The sequence below is a fragment of the Myxine glutinosa genome, unplaced genomic scaffold (assembly GCF_964187855.1).
Source record: "Myxine glutinosa unplaced genomic scaffold, kmMyxGlut1.1 SCAFFOLD_636, whole genome shotgun sequence".
NCBI lineage: Eukaryota > Metazoa > Chordata > Myxini > Myxiniformes > Myxinidae > Myxine > Myxine glutinosa.
This window is the reverse complement of record NW_027616731.1, coordinates 127,626-155,369: the sequence shown is the minus strand read 5'-3', so window position 1 is coordinate 155,369 and position 27,744 is coordinate 127,626. Positions and strand designations below refer to the sequence as shown.

The 27,744-nt window shown below is 43.3% G+C and overlaps 1 protein-coding gene across 1 annotated transcript in view; it reads left to right on the top strand.

Annotated features, from left to right (window-relative positions):
- The first annotated feature begins 17,383 nt into the window (after window positions 1–17,383).
- Window positions 17,384–27,744, top strand: part of LOC144889062 (scavenger receptor cysteine-rich domain-containing protein DMBT1-like) — a 129,990-nt gene continuing 119,629 nt past the window's right edge. The window contains exons 1-2 of the mRNA XM_078768875.1: window positions 17,384–17,490; window positions 20,257–20,310. Coding sequence (XP_078625001.1) covers window positions 17,424–17,490; window positions 20,257–20,310 — 121 coding nt within the window. The 5' untranslated portion in view covers window positions 17,384–17,423. The remainder of the gene's footprint in view (window positions 17,491–20,256; window positions 20,311–27,744) is intronic.

The following is a 27,744-nucleotide window of genomic DNA, read 5'->3' as shown; positions in this document are numbered from 1 at the left end:
AGAGTTTGGCCAAAAATGTTTTTCTGGTTTCCGAGCCAAGGTAGATATAAATGGTATTGGTAAATAAATAATCAGATCGATAAATGAACAATGAGAATAACTGCAGTAAAAAAACACCACAAGAAGATTATGATAACAAAAGTATTCTATGAAAAATATACAACAAACCACAAGAACCACAACAAAAAAACAACAAACCACAAGAATAATGACATACAAGGAATTTGGACGCAGCTGGAGAAGATTTGTCCCATTATGTCTGCACTTTTTTAGTTGTCATTCCCTTCCTCCCGTCCATGGCACACTGAATCTTGCGGTGAGGCAGTTGCCCTGAAACAACTTGATTTTGCCTCCTGGAAGGAAAATCCAACTGAAGGTAATCTCAGTTCTTTCCACAAAGCTCAGAACAACTGTGTCTACCATCAGGAGAGCCAGGAAACAATATATATCTACTCTCAAGACTGAACTCTCAAACCTGTCTCCCTCCTGCAAATCCAGGTGGCATCTGGTCAAATCTGTTTCTGGTGTTTGTTTCCCCTCCATCCCCTCCCTTACCTCAAAGGGCTACACAGCTGACACCGCAAGTGAAAAAGCCGAATGCCGGGGAGGGGAGAGGGGAGGGGGGGTTGGTGGTGAGGGTGGGGGAGGCGATGGGCGTATTGCATTTTGGTTGTTAACCGTATGCGGAAATTAAATAAAGGCACGAAGACCGCCCAGAGAAGTGCGGAAAGTTGTTTGAGGGTGGAGGGAGTAGTGAGGGGTGGGGAGAGGAGTGGGAGAGGAGGAGTTGGAGGGAGAGTTGCATGAGGGTGGACGTTGGAGGGAGAGTTGTATGAGGGTGGATGGAAGGGTGGGGGGTTGGAAGGAGAGTTGTATGAGGGTAGCAGGAAGAGTGGGAAGGGAAGGGGGGGGGGAGGGAGTGGGAGTTCTGGCTGATCAGGTGTCCCATATTTTAAGGGATTGTCCTGCTTTTTACTCAAATGTCCCGCATCCTGTTTCAAACCTTCCCGGGACGCCATTTGTCGTCCTCCGAACGATATTTGAAAAGGAAAAGTGGCATCCAGCACGAGTGCGTCGACTTCCATCATGGCAACAATATGCCGCCAATAAGGCCAAAGAGCAGCTGGAAATGAAACACTGTCATGGTAACATGGGACTGGGAGTTATGAAACTTTTAAGGGCCAAAGTTCACTGAAAAAGAGGAAGGCAACCACAAAAAGGATGTGTAGCTTTCGTGATGAATGGCTGCTTTCCACCAGTTATGACTGCTTGATGAAGGATACTGAAAATTGTCATGGAGCTTAATATACAGTTACAGAATGCTCGCGTCGTTTCTCCATTTCCCATGGCGGCTTATCCGATATAAAGCTGCAGGAAGCACGTGCAAGTTCAAATCGATGGTCGCCGCAACAAGCCAAGGGATCAAAACCTTCTTCACAGTGAAACTAAAAGACTTTTCAGAAGCAGAAAAGGTGACCTGGATTCTAAACATTCCAAAGAAAGCTTGGTAATTATTTACTTTTTCACGTAAACGTATTCCTATTCTCATCTTCTCATCAGACTTTATAAGATGAACTTCCAGCATTTTTCCAGCTTTTAGTGCAAGATTCCATTTGGAAACATGTTGTTTAAATGTTATTAGTTGAGCAGAACAAAGTTATTTCAAAGAGTAAAGATCGAATTACCGAAAACTTTTTGCCTTAACATGTACAGTACGTTTGCTCTATTATAATAAGATTAATCCCCCCCCCCCCCCCCCCCAAAATAGAGAAGTCAAACTACGCCATTATTAATATTAATCCCCTGCCCCCCCCCCCCCCAAATGGAGAAGTCAAACTACGCCATTATTAATATGAATCCCCTGCCCCCCCCCCCACCTCCCAAATAGGGAAGTCAAACTATGCCATTATTAATACGAGTGTGACTCGGCACGCTCCGCGCGCCTCGCCACACGTCGTTTCAGAGGGATAGGCATCTTTGACCATTTCGGTGTCTTTTGGGTCTTCATGGCCATTTGGTTCTTCAAGGTCTTTTGGATCCTCTGGGCGTTGAAGGGTATTTTGGGTCTTTGAGGTGTTTTTGGGTCTTCAGGGTCTTTTGGGTCTTTGGTGTCTTCAGAGGCTTTTGGGTCTAAAAGGTCTTCGGTGTCTTTTGGGTCTGCAGGGTCTTCAGGGGCTTTTTGGGTCTTTGGGGTATTTTTTGTCTTTGGTGTCTTTTGGGTCTTCGGGGTCTTTTTGGTCTTCAGGGTGTTTTGGATCTTCGGGGTGTTTTGGGTCTTCGGGGTGTTTTGGGTCTTCGGGTGTTTGGGTCTTCGGGGTGTTTTGGGTCTTCGGGGTGTTTTGGGTCTTCGGCGTGTTTTGGGTCTTCAGGGTGTTTTGGGTCTTCGGGGTGTTTTGGGTCTTCTGGGTGTTTTGGGTCTTCGGGGTGTTTTGGGTCTTCGGGGTGTTTTGGGTCTTCAGGGTGTTTTGGGTCTTCGGGGTGTTTTGGGTCTTCGGGGTGTTTTGGGTCTTTGGGGTGTTTTGGGTCTTCTGGGTGTTTTGGGTCTTCAGGGTGTTTTGGGTCTTTGGGGTATTTTTGGTCTTTGGGGTATTTTGGGTCTTAGGGGTCTTTTTGGTCTTCGGGGTCTTTTGGGTGTTCGGGGTGTTTTGGGTCTTCGGGGTGTTTTGGGTCTTCAGGGTGTTTTGGGTCTTCTGGGTGTTTTGTGACTTCGGGGTCTTTTTGGTCTTTGGGGTCTTTTGGGTATTTGGGGTCTTTTTGGTCTTCGGGGTCTTTTGGGTGTTCGGGGTGTTTTGGGTCTTCAGGGTGTTTTGGGTCTTCGGGGTGTTTTGGGTGTTCGGGGTGTTTTGGGTCTTCGGGGTGTTTTGGGTCTTCGGGGTGTTTTGGGTCTTCAGGGTGTTTTGGGTCTTCGGGGTGTTTTGGGTCTTCAGGATGTTTTGGGTCTTCCGGGTGTTTTGGGTGTTCGGGGTGTTTTGGGTCTTCGGGGTGTTTTGGGTCTTCGGGGTGTTTTGGGTCTTCGGGGTGTTTTGGGTCTTCGGGGTGTTTTGGGTCTTCGGGGTGTTTTGGGTCTTCGGGTGTTTTGGGTCTTTGGGGTGTTTTGGGTCTTTGGGGTGTTTTGGGTCTTCGGGGTGTTTTGGGTCTTCGGGTGTTTGGGTCTTCGGGGTGTTTGGGGTCTTTGGGGTGTTTTGGGTCTTCAGGGTGTTTTGGGTCTTCGGGTGTTTTGGGTCTTCGGGTGTTTTGGGTCTTTGGGGTGTTTTGGGTCTTCTCGGTGTTTGGGGTCTTTGGGGTGTTTTGGGTCTTTGGGGTATTTTGGGTATTCAGGGTCTTTTTGAGCCTCAGGGCCTTGAAGGGTATTTTGGGTCTTTGGGGTCTTTGGGGTGTTTTGGGTCTTTGGGGTCTTTGGGGGTCTTCAGGGTATGTTGGGTCTTTGGGGGTCTTCAGGGTATTTTGGGTCTCCAAGGTTCTTGGTGGTCTGAATTGTCTTGGGGGAATTAAAGGGTCGTCAAAAGTCTGAGGGGTCTCAGCAGTCTTAACGCAATTAAGAGAGTTAATTAAGAGGGTGGTAATTTTATTTGTAGAGGAAGAAGACATTTTGGTTGCTTGTAACATACATGGCAAACCATATACGTTTGCTCTATTATCTATATCTATATAATAATACCGTAAGGACTCGACTTTGTTATCCCTTTTACGCCGCACCCAGTGACCCGATGCCCACGGCACTAATGGATTTACGATCTACGAACCACGCTCTTTGTTTATCACATACAGCCATACTCGAAAAATCTGAATTAGCCGACGTTGGGGCCCAAAAGCATCCGATTAACTGCCGATACGACACCATCTTACGACGCCATCGTATTGGCGTCTGCTGGGCGAAGGCGAAGCAAGCCGTCCGCTGATTGGACAGGCGAAGGTGAAAGCAAGCCATCCACTGAGTGGACAATCCAGAGCATGCATTTGTGCTGGTGTCGGCGATCGTTGTTCATATACGCACTCTTCATTCTCATCTTTCTTCCTAACTCTTACTCGGACAAGCAAATCCCCTATGCCATCCATAATGGTACACTCTATCCATACACCACATCCTCCCTTCCGTGGATGTTCCACGGGTTTCGGCTAGTAATAAGATTAATCCCCTGCCCCCCAAATAGAGAAGTCAAACAATGCCATTATTAATATTAATCACCTGCCCCTCCCAAATAGTGATGTCAAGCTACGCCATTATTAATATTTATCCAACTACTAATATTAACTAAATCTACTAATCTACCAATACAACGACAAATATTAAACCAACTCAATCAAACTACGCCATTATTAATTGGTGTTTTTTTTCCTTCCATCCCCTCCCTTACCTCAAACGGCGATGCAGCTGACCCGGCACCTGAAAAAGCTGAATGCCTCAACTCTGTGTTTACCTCAAAATCTTGTGTCCCAAACCCGTCCCTCTCTGTACCCACCGTACCCAGTTGTACCCAGCTGCTCTTGTACTCTGTGTCCACTCTCCTGACAAGGTGGAGAAACTTCTGTCAATCCTGGACTCTGATTCTGCAACTGGACCAGACAGCATCAGCCCACGGGTCCTAAATCCGGCTCCGCCGCTCTTTTTCACACTCTCTGTTTTCTTCACCCTCTTTTGCTCAAGGTCATCTGCCAACATCTAGGAAATCAGCCAACATTACCACTTTACAGAAAAAAGGTGCAAAAACAGATCCTTGCAACGACAGACCATTCAGCCTTCTCTCAATTATCAGCAAAGTCATGGAATACATTATTGCTTTGGATATCAATTCATTCCTCCTCTCCAATGGCTTGATCTCTGATCATCAATTTGGTTTCAGACCAGGTCACTCTACTCTGGACAAGCTGCTTCTGCTGTCTCAACAATGGATGGAGGTCCTCAATGTCAAACGGGAAATTAGAGCTGTCTCCCTTGACATATCACATGCCTTCGATACAATCTGGCACCCAGCTCTGATCACAATACTCTCCTCCTATGGTATCCATGGAAATCTCCACGCATGGCTTGTGGACTTCCTCTCTGGTCATAGTCAACCTGTGGCCCTGCATGGGTTTCTCTCATATCCCCTTCCTGTTCAGGCTGGAGTTCCCCAAGGCAGTGTTCTGGGCCCTGTGCTTTTTCTGATCTTCATCAATGATCTCTCCAACTCTCTTGAAAATCCTCTCTCTCTTTGCTGATGACTCCACTCTCTGCCGCACCTATCCTCATCCCTCAGATTGGCAGTCTGCAGCCTCTTCACTATCTGCAGACCTGGACAAAATCACAGACTGGTCAAACAAGTGGAACATGTCTTTCAATCCTGACAAATCTCACACTCTCACTATGTCTCTCCGAAAAACCCTCCCATCTACTTTCTGAACAATCCTCTCCAAGATGTTCTGTCACTCAAGCTTTTGGGTCTCACTATCTGCCCTGATCTTTCCTGGGAAAACCACATTTCCAAGCTGGCCTCCAAAGCCAGTCGCCGACTGGGCGTCCTCCGTCGTGCGAAGTCCTTCCTTGGCACCACAGAGCTTCTCACCACAAACAATGCTTTCATCCGCAGCTCAATGGAATACTGTTCTCCCCTCTAGGCAGGTGCTCCTGCCTCACACATAGCTCTTCTTCACGCTGTTGAAACCAAAGCTTTCATATTCATTGGAATCTCCTGGGATGAAGCTAACTCCGAGGGCCATTCACTTACTCGCCACAGGCAGGTAGGTGGTCTTTCTGTCTTCTACCGACTCCTATCCGGCCTAGCTCCCCCAGCTCTGTCTGTGCTATGTCCCTCAAATATTCGTTCAGGACACACATGATCTGCCAGCAACCCTCTTCTGGTGAAACTGCCAAAATCAAGACTCTCTGCTCACCGACACTCCTTCATTCCTCTTTTCGCCCGCTTCTGGAACAAACTCCCTCACTCTCTTGAATCCCACTCCTCTCTCCAGGTCTTTAAAACAGCTGTTCACCCCCATCTCTTATTTTCCCTTCCAAAACCTTGATCTTTTCTACCCCCGTTAATACACCCCAAATCCACCTTTTTCAAATCCCGACTTCCTTCCTGAATATCCTCGTAGTCTTCATTTGCTTTGTACCGTGTACCCCTCCCTCTTCCACCAGCCCTCTCCCTTCCACAGATCTGCCGATGTCCCTGTTCTCTATTGTTGTTGTGCAAGTGTATATGGTCTCACATATTTACTTCCTTTATAAAAGATTCACTCTACTCCTTGTATTTCTTCTTCCAAATCTTCTTCATAATTATTCATTGTTTATTACCCCCGATGAAACTTTATAATATTTTAATGAACCTGCCATCTCACTTTCATCATGAATCCAATATTCTGTTATCCCTCATTGGATCCATTCTTGTATAAACATGCTCTCTATCCCTTATGTCAGAAAAAACATTCCTTGCTATTGTTTTTTTTTTTTACGAGGAAGGGCGACAGGGGACCATAACAAGATTGTGGTAAGAATGGATCATGTGACCATGACATTCCTTCTTGTATCAAGGAAATTGTCGGTGTAAATCATCTTGTAAAATGTGCACTGAGGAGGCAGTGAGGGTTAGGTTTCTGCCAGTATAGAGTGAGTTTGTTGCATACAACCTGCTGTTTTCGAGTGAGGATGGATGAGGACTTGGGCACAAAGGCACAACTGGAAATTTCATTGCGCTTTTGGAAGATACAGCACGGACTGTTTGGCTGGCACACCACAATCCATGGTGGCGCCGTCGGCTTCAGTGACTTAGAGAGTGGATTTGCAGTTGGACTTGCATTTGGATTTGCAATTGGACTTTTTTCATATTTAAAAAAATGTTTTTGCGGTTTTTTTTTTGTACTTGCAGTTTTATTTGCAGTTTTACAGAAGTTGAAGTTAGAGTTGAAGTTGGAGTTGAAGTTGGAGTTTGAATCGGACCTTTGGAGAGGACCATCGGAACGTACCTCTCCTCATCGCCATGCTCCAGGCCTGTGCTGCATCAGCCATGTGCAACACCAGCATCCACGGGGTTTACCTTCTTCATGCCAAGTTTTGAGCCCCGTGGGTCAAAGTGTGTGGCAGGTACATTGGAGCACACACACACATGCAGGGATTTTTGTATACAAAGGGAGGAATGTAGTGATTAAAAAAGTAATTTCAAAAAATGATTCGTGTCCTTGACCTCCTTTTTCGGATTGTGACCTAATTAACCAAAAACACATTTTTCATCATAACTTGATTGATTTTCCTCCGATTGTCATGGTGAATTTTATGGATATACTATAGATGGGGACACAATTTCTTCATCTACAAAATAGCCCTGTATGTTGAAGGTGAAGGTGAATGTCATATGGTGGTCCGAATAAGATATGGTCATCATTGGATCAAGGGCCAAGGATAAGTTGCTTTGTGATCACCGATATCTAGTTTTTATTGGTAGTTTTATATTTTATCATCAATACTAATCCATTTGTTTTATCTCGATGGAACTAAACATTTTTTTTCGTTAATGGACAACTTGTTCTGGATATTTTGGAATTAATCCGAAATTTGATTTGTTTTGATTGGTTGCTGTTGGCTCTGATGTCACTTAAGAGATGTGACATATGTTGTGTCATAATATGCGAACTTATAATGCTAACTCAGCATTTATTACCCTCTCCAGAGGAGAGGTTATTGCATATGGGTCCGTTTCTCTGTCTATCTCTCTATCTGTCTGTCTGTCTGTCTGTCTGTCTGCAAAGAACGAGTATGCTTTTTCTCTGCAACCGTTGGTCCGATTGACACTAATTTTTCACCGTAGGAGTGCCTCCACCTGTATAATTTCTTTTAATGATAATTATGATGTCGTAGGTCACGTGTTATGGGCGCCATCTTGGAAAAACCAAAAACCTTTACACTTTTGTATCTCCAAAATCCCTCCATGGAAAAAATATGAAAAATGGCTCATTGTCAAGTACTCCCCATGGGGAACAAACAATATATTTATGATGGTCATCGCTACCTTCATTATGACGTCTTAATTAGACGAGTAGAACGCTTGATCTGGTCAGTTTGAAATTTATTGATCGTGATCTACCCAAAAACGCATGGGAGAATGAAAATAATGGCGTCATCAATCACGTGGTTCGGCAGCCATATTGGATTGAACATAAATCTACATCGTCAATAAACCACCCAAACACAGCAGCTAATAAGCACCACATAAACATTTCCTGATGAGGGTCTGCAATCTGATTGCTCTTTCTTGTTAAATTTTGTCACTCACTTGAACTCGTTTTTCGCAAAATATTTCGGTAATTTTCTCCAGGTAATAATAATATTGCTGCTACTGGTGCTACCATTTCTACAGAGGAGATGATACTTGTTGAATCCTCCTCGGGTCCGGGGTCAGTTGTGGCTGACTTTAGAATGTTGTTGATATTTCAGAATAAAGGCCTCACATATATATTTTTTATACACAAGGTCGAGGCTCATGAAAGAGCTAGATTTGATGATAAAAATTAATTTGATGATAAAGACAAGGATGGAAGCATCTCAAAATGCAAAGTGCGTCTGCATCTGCTTTGAACTCGAACTAAACCTGACGAAAACAACAGTGAGAAAAATGTAAATTTTATTCATTGGTGATCTCCATATTCTCATAATGAAGGTTTGTTGAAAATTTGATCTTCATGTCGCCCCCTTTCTACATCCCTCCTCACCCAACCCTCTCAATGCTTTCCCCTCGCCCTACCCCCTAAAATGACTCCACCTCTCCTCAACCTCAAAAACTTCCCTCCACATACCACACACTCAAACCTTCTCCCGCTCTCCACACACTCAAACCTTCCTTCTCACCCCTCACACTCAACCATTCCCGTGCAAAAAAAATAATGAGAAGAAAAGAAAAAGAACAGACATAAAAGTATATCATATAAATATGACATATCTTGAAATAGAGTCGAAGTTATAATAAAAGAGCCCAAAGTATGACATATCAATGTATACATATAAACGCATATTTGAATAGCATCACACAAACAATAGGCAGGTGTCAGATGTCAGATCCCAGCCAGCACATGCAGCTGGGGCCCATATGAGTCCTAGGTGGGCTAACCTGTTGGTCCCATGTGTGTCCCCACACATAGGCCCCAGCTAGTTTTGTCCATAGGCTCCACCCGGGTGGCAGCTGTGGAATGGGCTTTTTGTGGGCCACCCAATGTGGGCTAGGCATGGGTTTTTCGTGGTCTACCCCTTGTGGGCTGGTTGGGGATTTGCATGGGTTATACATGGACTTTTCCTAGGCCTCATGTGAATAAAAATGGGGTGTAAATCAACCCTGCATTAGCTACAACATCACATCTGCTTTACTGTCAGTAGAAATATTGAATGGAGTGTATTTTTATAGACACTTTTGCTTGAAGTGATCTTAAAGAACATCCTCACTTAGATCTGTCAAAACAAGCAATATAATGGTAAATAATTTAATAATTCAATGGTGTTCCTGTGGTATTTGAAATGTCTTGGAACATCTTGCTGTGGTAATCCTGCATTGAGAATACCAAGGGTGTGAACCTCAAGTTTGACGAAGATAGGATCCCATCCCTGAGAGAAATGGCAACACACACAGACAAACATCTCTCTTATAGCATGTATAGATTTACTACAAAAATAAAAAATAAAACTTTCAACCCTCTACATTGAATCACCATCCGAATTACCATAAAACTGACGATTCCAGTATTAACAATCTACAGCAGGGTTTACAGCGTTGCTGTTGATTGGAAACTACAATGTTTCTTTAAACGGAATGATTCACTTCAGACAACAACAAACTCATGTTTAAAAACTGTTGCTGAACTGTTCTTGATAACACGTTGACTGCCAGCTGCTGCCATCTGCCATTTTTTTTAACTTCTGAAACTAACATTGGCTTGGCCTACCTGGGACCCACATAGGGCCCAGTTGTAAGCCCACTGAAAGTCCAGTTCAGCCCATCTAACCAACGAAAACCCATGTGGGCCCCAGCCAGCTTTGTAAGGTGGGATTTGACGTCAGAGAGTGTCGTTGTAGTTGTAGAATGATATCGGCAACCCAGATGAGACCCATGTGGAGCCCAGTTAAAAAACCCACCCAGAACCCAAGCCCACCTTAGCCCATCAAAACCATCAATTTCACAGGCTGGGCCCCAGCTGGCCCCCAGCTGTACGTGCTGGCTGGGATGTCAGAGGTAGAATTAATCACGAGTACGATGAAACGTACTGTATATGTCAGAGATTATATTTTAATTTTCTTTTAAAGCTGCCTCGGCCAGTCACCTGTTTAAGACTTGTATCCAAGTCATTCCATCATTTGGATCATGTGAACATGAGATCTTTGTGAGAAAACAGTTTTGGTAAAGGGTAAATGAAGGTTTTCACTCTGTCTTGTTGGATAAGAGTGAATTTGGTTTTTTATGATAAATAAAGATTCTAAGGGTATGAGGTAACATCAGTATTCAATTGAAACATGAGTATTGTTACGTGTTCCTCCCCGACCTCCTGGTCTCGGTATACCTCCGAACCCCGAGAGGAGCCACGGCAGAAAAATATATTATTCCGTGGCAAAATCAATATTGAAACCACACCAATGGTTATCATCAAACAAATAATATATTAAAAATCACACAGGAATAACGATACAACAATGATAGCAATCAACAATACAATCAATATAGCTTAAGATGGTACCACCTGTTAAAGTAACATAACTCACTGCGCTCCCAGTGAATGGACAGAACACTCCTCAATGTCTCTATAATTCCAAGATATTCCCTACCTGCGAGAGGCGATGAGGCAAGTCATGAGGTGTAGGCAAGGCGTGGACCATCACGTGGTCCAAACCAACAGCAAACTGGTGGTGAAAATCGAAATCCCCAAGACGCGAACCAGACGTGCACATTCACCATTCAATCAGCGAACCACAGTGTGGCGCCGCTTTTGTGGCGCCGCTTCAAACGCCGCTTTTGTGCACACACATCCCCGGCAGACGACCGGATGGTGAGAAAAGCTGACACGTAGCAAAACCTTTTTCAGGGAACGAAGCACGCGGTTCAAAATGGACGACGGCTCTTATTTGAGTCGAAGCGCCCAGGCGAGGATTCTCCGGAACCTCAACGCCTATACCTGACTACGCAGGTTTCTCAATCCTCCAGCGATAACACCTATCGCAGGAAATTCCTTTCAAGGACTCTCAAAGGTTACTCGTAGCTTTCGTTTGATCCCGCTCGCTACGGAGCCTCAAGACACGCGTCTTCTTTGACTTTTTCCCTCACACCTTCTTTTTCCTCCTCTGCCTCGTCCTTCCGGTTCTCGATCCGGCTTCCTGTCTACTTTTTACCATGAGCGCTTGTAACCTTTTAACCACAATAACCATTTCCCTTAAACAACAACAACCATAATACCTAGAACCAACAATAATCGACGTTTCCTTCAAACCCCCATAAGAATAATAATACTTTTCCCCGAAATGTTTCCAGTGGATGAAAACCACAAACACGGAAGTGCCAAATCCGTAACAGTATGCCTAACTTAAAATACAACAACTTGTCTACTTTCAGAATCTTATTTCTGAGAAATACCACATCAGGGTGTGAGCGAAAACTAGAATTATTAATCAGTCTGTCTTTGTTGTTGACTTAATAGAATTCTTTCCACGTGAGTATTTGATGCATTTCCCCAGAATAAAATTCCGTCGTTTGAATGAGGTAAGACAAGGTTAGAATATAAGACAAGTAATACCTGCACTGGGAAAAAAACCCTTTAACTTATTAATAACAGCAACATTTCATAAGAGCAATTCCATGATAAATTATGATCAATAAACAAACAATACAATACACAGTGCGATAAATTAAATTATGATCAATACCTTCAGTACTAAGTTGTGGTTGGGCTGTCTGTTCACCACCATCTCTTATCTTCCCCCATCCAAAACCTTGATCTTTTCTACCCGTATTAATTCATCCCAAATCCACCTCTTTCAATCTCCAACTTCATTCCTGAAATTCCTAGTAGTGTCCATTTGTTTTATACGGTGAGGTTAAACAACTGCAGTAACTATGACTCTCTTATTAGGCTTTGGGTTCGAGAAGAAATTCACAGAAACGTCGGTAAACGGCGGGAGTAACTTCGACTCTCTTAAACGTTGAAAGTTAGTCACAATTTATCGGATTTCTACCAAAAGTTGTGTTCGGTTGTTCAACCACTCCAGCGACCACCAAAACCGAAAACGGAAATCAAATCGAAGTTAAAATAAACCCATGAGTTTTGCTTGAAGCAAAACGTGTATTTTCTCCAAAGTAATTCCTTTACAAAGTCGTAATTCCCGATTTATAAGCAATCCGTGCACATTCCTAATATAATCAGAAAGCTTATAACCTCAGGCATGCAATGATATCCATGGCTTTAACCAAAGCCTTCCTTTAAGCAACTTTTTTCGTCGGAAACGCCACAGCCGAGTAATTATCCAAGACCAATCCAAGACAATTGGCCCACAAGCCATATTTTTAAACATTGATAAAGCAAAAGCTGCAAACCTCACAAACACAAGATTTATATTATTCTTCTCAGGAAAGCCTTGTTTTTTTTTGTTTTTTTTAGGCTTTTTTTTTTAAGGCTTTTTTTTTTAAGGGTTTTTTTTTTAGGCTTTTTTGTTGTTGTTATGAGCACCTTGTTAATCGTCTTCAAAAAGGGTGTTTAAACATGCCCACAACACCCAGTTTTCATTCATGCACTCTCTTGGAAGTTGGGCAGTTTCCTTGAAAAGTTTGGGAACGATAGGTTTCATGGTTTTAGAGTTATGGAAGAAACACACACACACACACACACACACACACACACACTTTTATTATTGTAGCTAAAATATAATTCAATACGTAAATTTTTTTATTACTATTATTACCTCCGCCACCAAAGGTGGATAGAGGTTATGTTTTCACCCCTATCTGTTTGGCTGTTTGTTTGTTTGTTTGTGAACAAAATATCTCAAAACGTTGTGGACAGATTCGGACGAAATTTGGCAGAGATGTAGCGTATGTCACAACGACGAAATGATTCGATTTTGGTGAAGATCCGGATTCAGATCCGGCTACTAGAATTTTCTAAGTGATTCTTCACCATTGGGAGATAGGGCCAAAAACTATACATTGCGGGATATCTCAAAAAGTATGGATTTGGACGAAACTTGTTGAACAGGTTGTGTGTGTGTGTCACAAGAAAGAATCGATTCGATTTTGGTGAAGATCTGAATATGGATTCGGATATGAGAATTATTTAATTTCTAAGTGACTTCACCATTGAGTGATATGGCAAACCAGGCGGAGGTGTGCTCTCTACTGAGTGCCGTTCTAGTTATTTCATGCATTAGTGAGTGAACATGTTTCATATATTTACTCTCCTTTATGTGTTTTATCTCTGGTAAGCCTAAAGCGGGTGTATTGTTTACTCGTATAAAGCCCATAAAAATGATGGGTTGGAACATTTTATATGACGGTGCAGCCACGTGAGCGTGGCGCCCCGGCAATGCCGTGCGTTACAGGTTTTTTATTTATTTATTTGGCATGGGCGCGGTGTACTTTGAATGTATCTGTACTTGTTTTATTTTTTTGTTTTTTTTGTGGGGTCTAAAATACTTCTCTTTACACCCACGAAAGAATCGAATTGGAAATAACTTAATATTACCTTTCATGCAGCTGCAAAAGCTTAGGCACTATAGATTTTGATTTAAAAAGAAAAATGGCCCAAAAAATCAACATCATTTTATTTTTTTGCCTTATGAGTTTGCCTTTTTACCTTAGACCAGACTGGGTTTTTTGCCTCATGGGTATCATCACTGAACTCACTGATTGAATACCAAAACTTTGACAAATATCCCTGACAAAAAATAATGGCAAAACACACACACACACACACACACACACACACACACACACACACTCACACACACTCACACTCACACTCACACACACACACACACACTCACACATACACACACAAATATACACACACACAATCTCTCATATAACGAGATGGTATTCATAGAATACGTACCCTGCGCAGTCAACTTGGTGTGAGCCAACTCTTCTGTTTTTCAACGTTTCTGTTCTTTTGATCCAGTATTCGCTGCCAGACCACGTGAGCGAACACATCATAAATTTATATTCTCTAAATAATTGTTGCATAGATCATGCTCAATAAATTTCAAACTGATCAGACAAAGCGTTGTTCCTGTCGAATTATGACGTCATAATTATGGCACAAATGACGTCATCGTTAACAACACCTATTCCCAATATGGAGTTATTTACAATGAGCCACCTTTCAATTTTTTCCATAGAGCGGTTTTGGAGATATAGAGGTGCAACGTTTTTCGGTTTTTCCAAGATGGCGCCTGTAACACATAACCTATGACGTCATGATTGTCATTAAAATATTCTAAAGGAGGAGGCGCTCCTATGGTGAAAATTTAATGTCAATCGGACAAAAAGTTGCCGAGAAAATGAATTTTTTAAATGCTGACACGGCACACACTTTACTTTACTGAAATGCAGGCACAAATGTTATATTTTCGTTAAAAATCGTCGGAATTTTGCCAAAATCTGTTTTGGTCGTGTTAATATACCTCAGCGATTGACAAATCTGAAATCAGAATTTTATTTGAAGTCAAAATGACCACGTGAGGTCGCTCCATAATTTTCCTGCTCGACATGTGCAGTGTGATAATTAATTCCATGCCCACGCTAGAAGACTCTTCTTCTTCACGCAATAACAACTTCTAGCTGCCAGATCGTACATCCAATCATGTTGAAATTTTGCAAACTTGTTACACTTCATTGCCTCTCCTACAATATAAAGTTTCACGTCGATCAATTAAGCAGTTCAAGAGATATAAAATTTTAAATATTTTCGTTTAATCATTGCTATCTGCCAAACCACGTCACCTATCGCAAATTCCAAAAGGTTATTTTAGTAGACTGATATGCTGAACACATCTGTGAAGTTTCCCCTCGATAGGATCAAAAATGAGAGAGGAGCTAGGTTTTAAAAGTTTCTGCTTAAAAATGTCATAACTCCGAAACCTTGTGACGCATGACATCATTCTCGCTGACTTTTTTGTTCGTCATGGGAATGCAATTCTGCCTACAAAGTTTGGCCTCGATCTGTTCAGTCGTTTTGGAGAAAATTGGATTTTAGTGGTTTTTCAGGCTTTTCACTCTAAACAGTATGGCGGCCGAACCACATGACCTATGACGTCATTATAATTTTATTTCAGCATCAATTTATATGAGAAGATGCTCAAGAAATTTCATCCTGATCGGATAAAGTTTTTTACTTGTCGAATTATGACGTCATAACGTGTGCACCTATGACGTGATCATTCGCATATGTTATTCCACATGGAGAGTTCTTTGCAATGAGACCTGTCTCAATTATTTCTGTGCTGCAGTTTTTGAGATATTGAGGTGCAAAGTTTTTTGGTTTTCCAAGATGGCGCCCGTACCACGTGACCTGTGATGTCATAATAGTCACTAAAATTTTCTTCAGGAGAGGCCCTCCTATGGTAAAAATTTCATGTCAATCGGACAAACGGTTGACGAGAAAATGATTTTTTTAAATGCTAACACGGCACACACTTTACTTTACTGAAATGCAGACACGTACGTATGTATGTACCTGAATGCTTAACCCTGCTTTTCGCTTCGCGAGCGCAGTGTAATTATATATAGATTTTCTTTCTTGTCCATAATCGAGTCTCGTGGAAGCGCCAGTACACTGAATGGATGAGGACGTGACAGACAAAAACAGGATGCAAAACACGCTTGCATGGGGTGGACAAAATGGATACAGAGGGAAACTTCAAGGACGAAAACTGTAATATTGGAAGTATTAGGGGTTTGTGTGGTGTTAACGAGGGTAGAAAAGATCATGGTTTTGGAATGGGGACAATCTGAGACGTTGGTGAACAGCTTTATTGAAGGAAGACCTGGAGGGAAGAATGAGATTGAATAGGATGTGGAATTTGATTTAACAGGTGGGGAAAAAGGGGAACAAATGAGTGGAGGTGCGCAGTGATCCTGGATTTAGGTAGTTTCACCAGAAGGGGGATGATGGTGGACCATTTGTGCACAACAGAAACCTTAATGGGGGCTAGAGGGTGGAGGGCAAAGCAGGGAAAGGGCTGAGGGTGAAAGACCAGATAGGAGGTGGTGGAAGGTTGGAAAGTTCACAATCTGAGGTGGAAAGTTTGCAGATTGATTCAGTCCCATGGAGTCACAGAAGTCCTTTGATGAAGTACCATGTCTGGTGAAAGAGGTACGAACATCCAGCCAAGTTGCATGATGACAATTGAAATCGCCACATATGAGCAAGAGAGAGTTGGAATGAGTGGTTAAAAGTTTATCCATGTTGTGTCAGAGAGATGTAGATGGAGTCATTACTGTTAGGAGGAAGGTACAACACACGTGGGAGAGAGGGAAAGGAGGTGAATTCTCAGCCAGAGGTATTCCTGGGGGTTTGGAGGTGTAAGGTCAGTACAAAGGCAGTGGGAAATTGAGTTATTGATGTAAAGTGCAACTGCACCGCCGGAGCGTGGTTAAGGCCTACAGAATTGGAGGAGAGAATAACCAGGGAGAGACACGAAGGAGTTTGGACTTCCTATGGGAGGAAGGATTCTGTTACACAGATGATGTCTAACACATCGGCAGCAGCGTGTATTGAGAGATCTTTCAGGTTGGAGTTGAGTCCTTGGGTGTTCGTAGTTCACGAAGTTAGAGATAGGGGGTTGAGGGAGAAGGCATTGGGATGGTGCAGGTTGGGAGGGTGGAGGCTTTGCGGGGTAAGGTGAGGCATTGAAGGGGTGGGGAGTGGGGGGAGGTTTGAGTGTGTGGAATGCATGGGAAGGTTTGAGTACGTGAAGTGTGTTGGAAGGTTTAAGTGCATGGAGTGCTTGGGAAGGTTGCGGTGTGTGGAGTGTGTGGGAAGATTGGAGTGCGTGGGAAGGTTGGAGTGTGTGAAGTGCGTGGGAAGGTTTGAGTGTGTGGAGTGCGTGGAAAGGATGGAGTGTGTGGAGTGCATTGGAAAGTTGGAGTGTGTGGAGTGCATGGGAAGGTTGGAGTGTGTGGAGTGCATGGGAAGGTTGGAGTGTGTGGAGTGCATTGGAAGGTTTGAGTGTGTGGAGTGCGGGGATTATGAAAATTATATGCACATAATAAAAAAAAATTTGTAAAGGATAAATGTTCCACATCATACATTTAATTTTACCACAAATGTATTATTTGCACAAAAATTGTAATTCTGAATCAAACTGGTTTTTCAAGAGTTTGTCAGGCATTACATTTTTTCATGTTGAGATCACACCCCATAGGACAGTATATAAGTGTGATCATGCCATCAATTAGTGCGTTTCCATTACCAAGTGTATAATGGCGACAATGAAGAAGCATTCCCTGTTCTTCTTTCTCCTCTCCACCTGTCTCTCCACTGCAATAGGTAAGAATTGCCAAATTAGATAATAACGAATGGAAAGAAGTTTTATAACATTGCTAAACCATTTATAGTTCAAATTATGATCTACAGTCACGTGAAAAAGTAAGTACACCCCATGTAAAGTTTTGACTTTTTCAACATATTTCAACGTACAGCTATTTGATCTTCATTTCAACAATATTGATAGATAAAGGTGATATAATATAACAAAAATCATGAAACATTTACATTTTGTAGTCCATTGTATATTTTAAATAGGCATAAATGCAAATTTCGCATGTGGAAAAAGTAAGTACACCCCTACATTTATCACTACTTCAAAAACCTAAAATTAGAATCAGGTGCACTAGCTCAGGTGCAAATGATAAGAACATCGTAAGAGAGGATCTTGGAGGAACCTGTCTTATTTAAACCTCAGACATTTAGTTTGGTTTGCTCTTTGTTGTTGAAGTGTGCGGCGTCACCATGCCTAGATCAAAAGCGCTCTCTGAGGCCTTCAGAAAGAAGGTTATAGATGCCTACGAGTCTGGAAAGGGATTTTAAAAGATCTCCAAACAATTTGAAATCAATCATTCGACTGTCCCGAAGATCAACTACAAGTGGAGAAGATTCCAAACAACTGCCAACTTGTTCAGGCCAGGCCGCCCCAGCAAGTTCAGCCCGAGAGCAGACCGCAAGATACTGAAAGAAGTCTCTAAGAACCCCAGAATGTCATCATGGGACCTACAGGTAACTCTTTCCACTGTTGCTGTCAAAGTGCATGAGTCTACCATTAGAAAGAGGCTGCACAAATTTGATCTACATGGGAGGTGTGCCAGGAGGAAACCTTTGCTGTCCAGAAAGAACATCAGGGCAAGACTAAAGTTTGCCAATGAACACTGAGGCAAAGACCAGCACTTATGGAACAATGTGTTCTGGACAGATGAGTCAACGGTAGAGCTATTTGGCCACAGTACCAGAAGACATGTTTGGTGAAAACCAAAGACAGCATTTGACCACAACAACCTGATACCAACTGTAAAGCATGGTGGTGGAAATATTATGGTTTGGGGCAGCATTGCTGCATCAGGACCTGGGCAGCTCACCATCATATAATCCACTATGAATTCTTAATTGTACCAGAGGGTGCTTGAGGATAATGTGATGCCATCTGTCAGAGAAGTGGAAGCTCAACCGAAGGTGGACCTTGCAACATGACAATGACCCTAAACATACCAATAAATCCACCAAGGAATTGCTGAAAAGAAAGAAATGGAGGGTTCTGGAATGGCCAAGTCAAAGCCCGGATCTATATCCCATCGAGATGTTGTGGGGGGATTTGAAACGAGCTGTGCATGCAAGAAACCCCTCAATCATCGCGCAGCTGAAAGAATTCTGCATGGAGGAGTGGGTAAAAATTTCTCCCAGTCGATGTCAGAGACTGGTAGACAGTTATAAGAAACGCCTACTTGAGGTTCTTTCTGCCAAAGGGGGCAATACCACCTATTAGAGCCAAGGGTGTACTTACTTTTTCTATCTTTCCATATGAGTAAAAATGCATATTTCAAAATAATAAACAAAATATCAGCAAACTGCTTTGTCGAAAAAAATAACTTTTTCATTTCCACAAAGAACTCGATGTAATGAAGAAAAATGCAATGAAAATTTGATGTAAGTTGTACAATTTGCTCCACAAGTAACTGCATATCACAGGAGTTTGAGAAATGCTTGGTTTGTGTGGAATCATTGGAATAATTGTGACTCGTCGAAACCCGTGGAACATCCACGGTAGGGAGGATGTGGTGTATGGATAGAGTGTACCATTATGGATGGCATAGGGGATTTGCTTGTCCGAGTAAGAGTTAGGAAGAAAGATGAGAATGAAGAGTGCGTATATGAACAACGTATTTATTGCAATCTACTTAAATGACAACGCTACGATATACTTTTGAAAATATCACATACCGTCTCGAAGTCAATGCCATCCTTTTATCTCTTCGTATACAACTCACTGATTTCTACCTTATCGTGAACAGGGTAAAGCCTACTTTGATAATCATGAACGGTGGCAGATGCAGGAGTTGGTGAAACGAAAGGGGGGGGGGGCTGATCATGACCTACCCGACGCCACATGGCCTATGCCATTTCATTTGTTGAGATAATGGCCACAACGGAAACACAACTGGATAGGTAGGGCCTAGGCCTACGCCTACGTTTCGTCACTCGGCGAAGTACACTTTGTTTTAAGCTTTCAGAAGCTGAAGCCTTGTTATTTATTGCTTTATATGATACTGATGGGCTGCTGATCGGTTTCACTTCGTCGTAATCACAGTATATGGAATAAATTATGGTAAACCCACCTGATGAGGTTAGCGTACACCACGATCGATGACACCAGCACAAATGGTGGAATGCATGCTCTGGATTGTCCACTCAGTGGACGGCTTGCTGTCGCCTCCAACTGTCCAATCAGCGGACGGCTTGCTGCGCCTTCACCCAGCAGACGCCAATACGATGGCGTCGTAAGATGGCGTCGTATCGGCCGTTAATCGGATGCTTTTGGGCCCCAACGTTGGTGAATTCATATTTTTCGAGTATGTCTATACGTGATAAACAAAGAGCGCGGTTCGTAGATCGTAAATCCATTAGTGCCGTGGGCATCGGGTTACTGGGTGCGGCGTAAAAGGGATAACAAAGTCAAGTCCTTACGGTATTATTATATAGATGGGAACAATCCATAAAAAAATGTACAACAAACCTTTTATAATTGTAATTTTGTTTCTTTGTCAGATACAACAGATGCACTATATCCCATACCATACCTTCTGACAACAGTCTCTGAAGGTAATCTTATTGCTTTGGATCAAACCTTACTGTGAATATAAAACACTTCTTTCATGAAATACATTAAAAGATCAATCACTTAAATTGCCATAACAGGTTTTAAGTCAGATTATATTTGTGAAATGTTTTTTGAGTAAATTAATTGATGAATGACTATATTTGATCACCTTTTGCAATCAATGATATCTTAAATGGAACTACCTGCCTTTTCTTCAACTTCATCATCTTTTCCTGTGCAACATGAATAATTGAGAGCAGCACTTGGTGAGCAAATTTGCCTGCTGGTTGTATCATCGCGGAGATATAATGTGAGGACTTGTCCAGTGGTGGGGGTTTGTATGCAGACTATGGCTGCATAATTGCAGTGCTTCATTTCTCACTGGAATAGCAGTGCATTTCTGTTTTTCATGGCTAATGTACAAAAGTGCAGTGGTGGCCAGTAGGCGAAGCCAGTGTACAAAAATATAAGGGTTTTAGATAAACAGGAAACACCAGACATGCTCATCATAATTAGAAACGTGGCAATCGTCAATTCCTTAATTTTCACGACATATTGTTATGTTAGTCTGCCTCAGCTTTATACTGGTTATAATGTAACTCATCAAAGCGCAGGTTATTAGCATTTGTTTTGAATAACAGAAAGTCTGACTGACAGATTGCTCTCCACAGAGATGTATGACTTGGACTAAACAATTGCTGAGGGAATAAAGGAAAAATTGGAAAGATGTCAGTGATCCTGTGTTGCCAAATTTGGTAGAATCAAGATGACAGAATGCACAAATGCATGCGATATCAAAGAGGAATAAGCGCATGGAGATCGGTGGTTTAATCGGACAATTTTTCCATCATTCATTCACTGTTGTAATCACAGCCAGGGCCTATTCTGCAGTATTAACAAAGCCATCTACAACCCACTGTTGCAGGATTATGGTACCATTTTCCTCTCAAAATTGAGCAGGCCAGTCACAGGTGAACTTTGTTTGACCAGGTTGATCAATAAATTATTGATTATAATCTTTCCCACCAAGCTGATCAATAATCTATGTCAGATCCTCTTCATACTGTAACAAAATTGGTCTTGTCCCAAGGGATCGGACCTCATCTCACCGGCGATTAATACTACAAGACGCTTTGTGGCGTTAGGGTGCCTTCACATACACGGATTATTCTTACGAGTCCTTACGGATCGCCAACTCATAGTCAATCGCAAGCATCCGTAAATAACGGAAGATGATTTTTGACATGTCAAAAGTTGTTGCGAGTTGTGACGAGTTATCTACGGATACCAGCGAGTTATTTACGGATGCTTGCGATTGACTACGAGTTGGCGATCCGTAAGGACTCGTAAGAATAATCCGTGTATGTGAAGGTTGCATTACTGCATGCTCATGGTAAGCTCCATTATGGAGGTATTAACTATTAATTGTATTAACTATTAATTGTATTATCCATCATTTGAACACCTGGCTTTTAAACTCTCTGGTCACACACAGTCAGTCATGGCTGTTGTCTACCGCCCTCCCAAACCACACCCATCATTCCTGTCTGACTTCTCCTACTTTCTGACCCAGCTATGTTCCCTCTCCCCCTCAATCCTCCTCCTTGGTGATTTCAATATCCACATGGACTCCACTGACTCCACGCTAACCACTGACTTCACTGATTTACTCACCTGCTTTAACCTCACTCAACATGTCAACTTTCCTACCCATAACCGTGGTCACATTTTGGACCTTGTCTGCTCTACTGGACTAATTTTGCACCATCTCTCTGGCTCCGACCTCACTCTCTCTGACCACCTAGCCATCACTCTGACCATCAACATCCCCACCCCAGCACCAAGGCATTATCGCACTATCAACTTCCGTAAGCTAAACGCTTTTTCACCTGCCTCATTCTCATCGACCCTCTCTGAAAAAATGTCCACTTCTCCCTTCGTTGACCTCCACACCCCTTCTGACCTCACTGACTACTACAACCACACTCTCTCTTCCTGCCTTGACCAAATTGCGCCTATAAAAACCAAAACAGTTTCTTTCACCCATTCTGCTCCCTGGTTTACCCCTGAGCTCCGCCTAATGAAAACTCGTGCTCGCCAACTTGAAAGACTCCGCAATAAAACAGGTCTCACAGTTCACTCCCAGGCCTACAAGGACCACATACAACACTATAAAGATGCCCTCTCCCGCGCCCGCTCCGCCTACTACTCTCAAATTATCCACTCTGGCTCCGGAAACCCAAAAGCACTCTTCTCTACAATAAACAAACTCCTCAGCCCCCTGAACACCACCACCCAGTCATTCACAATAGACAACTGCATCTCCTTCCTTTCATTCTTCCAACGCAAAATTGAAAACATCTACAACAGCTTGACCACCGCCGCACCCGCTCCCCCTCAAACCACCTGCCCCCCCTTATCCTGCCATCCCCTGTCTCAATTCTCCCCAGTCTCCCCTACTGACCTCTCTGAACTCCTCATCGGAATGAAAACTGCCACCTGCACTCTTGACCCCATCCCCTCCAGCTTTGTCAAGGCCTCCCTTCCTGCTCTTTCTCCACTTATCATTGCAACAATAAACTCCTCCCTGTCTACAGGCATCGTCCCACCATCCCTCAAAATTGCTGCTGTTACCCCCATTCTGAAAAAACCTGGACTAAACCCTGACACCCTAAATAACTTCAGACCCATCTCCAACCTACCCTTTCTGTCAAAGGTTTTGGAACGCGCTGTAGCCACTCAACTCAAGCATCACCTCTCTGCCAATAACCTGTATGAAACATTCCAATCCGGATTCCGGTCCAACCACAGTACTGAAACTGCTCTCCTCAAAATCACCAACGACCTTCTCCTCTCCTCTGATGCTGGCAACCTCAACATTCTCATCCTCCTCGACCTCAGCGCTGCCTTTGACACCATCGATCACACCATCCTCCTCACCCGACTTGAAACCACCTTTAACATTACCGGCACTGCCCTCTCTTGGATTAAATCATACCTCTCTGACAGACGTCAGTTCATCTCCATCAATAACTGCAAATCCCCCACTGCTCCCCTCCCCCAAGGTGTCCCCCAAGGTTCAGTTCTTGGCCCCCTCCTCTTTATCCTTTACCTGTCCCCCCTCGGTCACTTAATCCGCCGTCATGGTCTCCAATTCCACTGCTTCGCCGATGACATCCAGCTTTTCATCTCCACCAAGTCCATCTCCACCGCCACCCACTCTATCCTGACAAACTGCATCACTGAAATAAAATCCTGGCTTCAAATCAACTTCCTCAAACTTAACTGTGATAAATCTGAAATAATCATCATTGGCCCAAAAACGCTCACCAAGTCCACCCATAACTTTGCCCTCAACATCGACGGTTTCCCAGTGTCCACCTCCCCTCACATCCGGAATCTTGGCATCATCTTTGACCAAACCCTCTCCTTCGACAAATACACTAAACAGATCACAAAGACAGCCTTCTTCCACCTGAAAAACATCGCCCGTCTCCGTCCATCCCTCTCCTCTGTGGCTGCAGAAACCCTCATCCACGCCTTCATCACTTCCCGTCTGGACTACTGCAATAGCCTCCTTTATGGTTCACCCTCAACAATCACCAATAAACTCCAATACATTCAGAACTCCGCTGCCCGTCTACTCACCCATTCCCGGACCCGTGACCACATCACCCCCGTCCTTTACAAGCTTCACTGGCTCCCCATCTCCCAGAGAATCCAGTACAAAATCCTCCTCTTGACCTACAAAGCCCTCCATAACCTGGCCCCATCCTACCTGGCTGACCTCCTCTCCAGACACACTCCCACCCGCAACCTCCGCTCTGCTGGTACCAACCTCCTGACCCCCCCCATCCGGACCAAATTTAGATCCTGGGGGGACAGGGCCTTCTCCATCGCTGCTCCCACCCTCTGGAACTCGCTACCTCACACCATCAGAGACTCCTCCTCACTCACCACATTCAAAACATCACTCAAGACCCACCTGTTCAACACTGCATTCAACATTTAACCCACAGCATCTAACCCCTGACTATCTCCTCTCCTTCTCCCTCCTTTGTGCTTTGAATATTTCCCTATTGATTCTTCTTTTTTTGCAATTGTCTTTATGTTTTGCTATGCGTTATGTTTTGCACTCTGTCAAAGCGTCTTTGGGCTTCCTGAAAAGCGCTATATAAAATAAATGCATTATTATTATTATTATTATTATTATTAATTAATTTAGGTTGTGCACCAAGATTATTGGTACACTTACTCTTCTCTCAGTAATTTCCTCATCCAGGAGCACCGTTTGTTGTTGAAAATGCAAAGCCAAGTGAATTAGAAAGTACAAGGGATTGAATTTAAGTTTAGCAAAGAGACATATTATGTAAATGATGTAAAGACACATTAAATAAAGATTAACTAGAACAACACTCTTCAACGTCACGACGTCGACTGATATGCCTCTGCCCACATTATTACATCATTATAATACTTGTATCAGTTTGATTCAAATCCATTCAGGTGTGCCCAAGTTAGCACATTTTTACCTGACATGACCTCTGCCCTTTGACCTATTGACCCCAACATTTAATCAGTTCATGTTAAATCATTATACATACCTGCACCAAGTTTTAATTTAAATCCCTTCAGCTGTTTACAAGTTCTCACATTTTTACCTGACATGCCCACTGACCTTTGGCCATTGACCTCGGGACCCCCAAAATCTAAGCAGTTAATCTTTACATCATTATACATATCTGTACCAAGTTTGTAATAGATCCCTCTGGCCAATCTCAAGTTATAGACCTATTACATATTTTGACCTTTGACCTATGACCCCAAAATCGAATCACTTAATCTTTACAATATTATACATACCTGTACCACGTTTGAATTTGATCACTTTGGCCGTTCTCAAGTTAAAGACATATTAGAGATTTGACCTTTGACCCCAAAATCTAATTGCTCAATCTTTACAATATTATGCATACCTGTACCAAGGTTGAATTATATCACTTTAGCCATTCTCAAGTTAGAGACCTATTACAGACTTTGACCTTTGACATCTTGACCCCAACATCTAATCAGTTCATCTTTACATCATTCTACATAAGTGCACCAAATTTGGTCAGAATCCCATCACTGATTAACAAGTTATCGCGGTAACAATATTTTTTTTACCTAACATGACCTCTGACCTTTGACCTTGTGACCCCAAAATCTAATCATTTCAGTTTTACCTAATTATACATACCTGTGCCTAGTTTGACTAAGTTCACTTTAGCCGTTGTCAAGTTATCACGTCAACGAAAACCTATCACGGACAGACGGATGGACGGACAACCTGAAAACATAATGCCTCTGGCGACTTCGTCGGCGGAGGCATAAACAACACACTTAGCTAAAAGAGGACAAAAATGACGCTGAACCTAAGACTAATGTTATGATGTGAATCCAGCCAGGAACACGCAAGACAAACCATAGAGTGACAAAGGTGGGGGAGGTAGAGGTTTAGGGTGGCCCATCCATTGGAGTGGCACAGGAGGGCATATTATGGTCACCTCTTTGCATTCTTTCTGCTTGTACTGGCTTGCACTTAATTGTGCTGGCTCGTACCGCGCACCATTTGCCTCGAATTGAGAAGACGCAGAACAGCTCCCTTCTCTTCGGACTGCTGGCCTTGGCTCATCGGCATACCCCTCTCTGGTGAGTGCCTCACATAGGTTGTATGCTCAGCGTCGTCGATTCTCTAGCATTGGCCGTGCTGCCAGCCACGTGAACCCTCCAGGCTCTAACCCATCCAGGTGCAGCCAAATGAGCCTTTCAGAAAAATTTCTGCAATAATTCACTTCTCCTGAGACAGATAGATAAGAGAGAGATAAAGAGTAAAATAGATTAAATAAAATAAAAAGCAAGAATTAGAATGAATAAAGAGAAACGTGAAAACGTACAGAAAGAAGTGTGAAAGGAAAAAAGAAAAAAGATGTCGGGAAGAACAAAGATGTTTTTCTTTCTATTACGGTTTCGAAAACAACATTAATTTGCTTTGGCAGACTCGATGTATTGAATACAAATGTGATAAAAATCTGACATCAGTTGTGCAATGGGTTGACCGAGATGTACGGACACTCACCTCTAATTAAGCTGTTTAATCCAGGTTTGAATCTCGACTCACCTATAAACGATGATGCTGGTGTTTCAAGGACTGGGTGATTTATCAATGTGTCGTCCCACAAATGGACGTTAAAAGGGAGTCTGTCGGCATTTGTTGGTGGACATCAAAAATCCCATGGTGTCCATTGTGAAGAACAGGCGAGCTATCGCCGGCACCATGACCAAATTACAAATTCCTGCACTAACTAGCAGAGGGCACTGCATCAGCGGCACAGCCGCGCCCTCCGCCGATGATCCTAGTACCCCTCAACCATGCACTTCAGAAGATATGCAGAAGAACAAGAATTTGTGCCATATGCACCAGAAGTAACATCCCTTCCATATCAGAAAAGTTTGAGAAATGTATGGCTGTGTGGAATCAGAAGTACATCAGGAAAAATCAACAAAGCCCGAACATTGTATAAATATCTTTTCTTTGCTTTTTGAAAAAACAGATTTTGGATTTGCCGACGGAACAACAACGACAAGAATCCCTGCAGATATTATTATTTGCTTCTCTTCAGTCTATTGTGATTGAAAAACCTTTTCCACAAAATATAGTTAACAGACACCACTCCAGTTGTCGTAACAGATTATATATGTACAGTATATATCGCAACAGATTATATAATATACTGTGGCGGACACAAAAGCCCACTGGCGTGGTGACATCATTCCACGCACCAAGTGGGCGGTGGCCACGCACCAGGGGTAGGCGTGGCCTCATGATATACACCGGGCGCCCAGCCCGGAACAGTACAGTGTTACAGTGCAGTCTTACAATAAAGACGTTTATATGTTACCGCTTGTCCGCTTCCTCCTTGCTCACAAGCAGCGCGCGTAACGCCACGCTTTACTGGTGACCCTCGACGTTGGATCTGCCGTAGCGATCCTTCCGAACACGACGCCATGGCAATGGCGATTAAACTTCCCGAATTTTGGGAGGCCCAGGCCGAGGTCTGGTTCGTTCAAGCCGAAGCCCAGTTTCAGCTTCGGCGCCTCACCAACGACGACCTGCGCTACTGCCATGTCGTCGCCTCCCTCGGGCCCGGCACGGCCGCTCGAGTTGTGTCCGTCCTTCGCCACCCACCGGATGGCCACAAGTACGAGACACTCAAGCGGCTACTCCTAGCCACGTTCGGCCTCACGGACGACGCACGTGCCGACCGCCTCCTGGATCTCCCCGAGCTCGGTGAGATGCGCCCGTCGGTCCGAATGGACCAGATGCTGTCCCTGTTGGGCGACGAGGCCCCCGGTTCGCTATTCCGGGCGCTTTTCCGTCGCCAACTTCCAGCGCA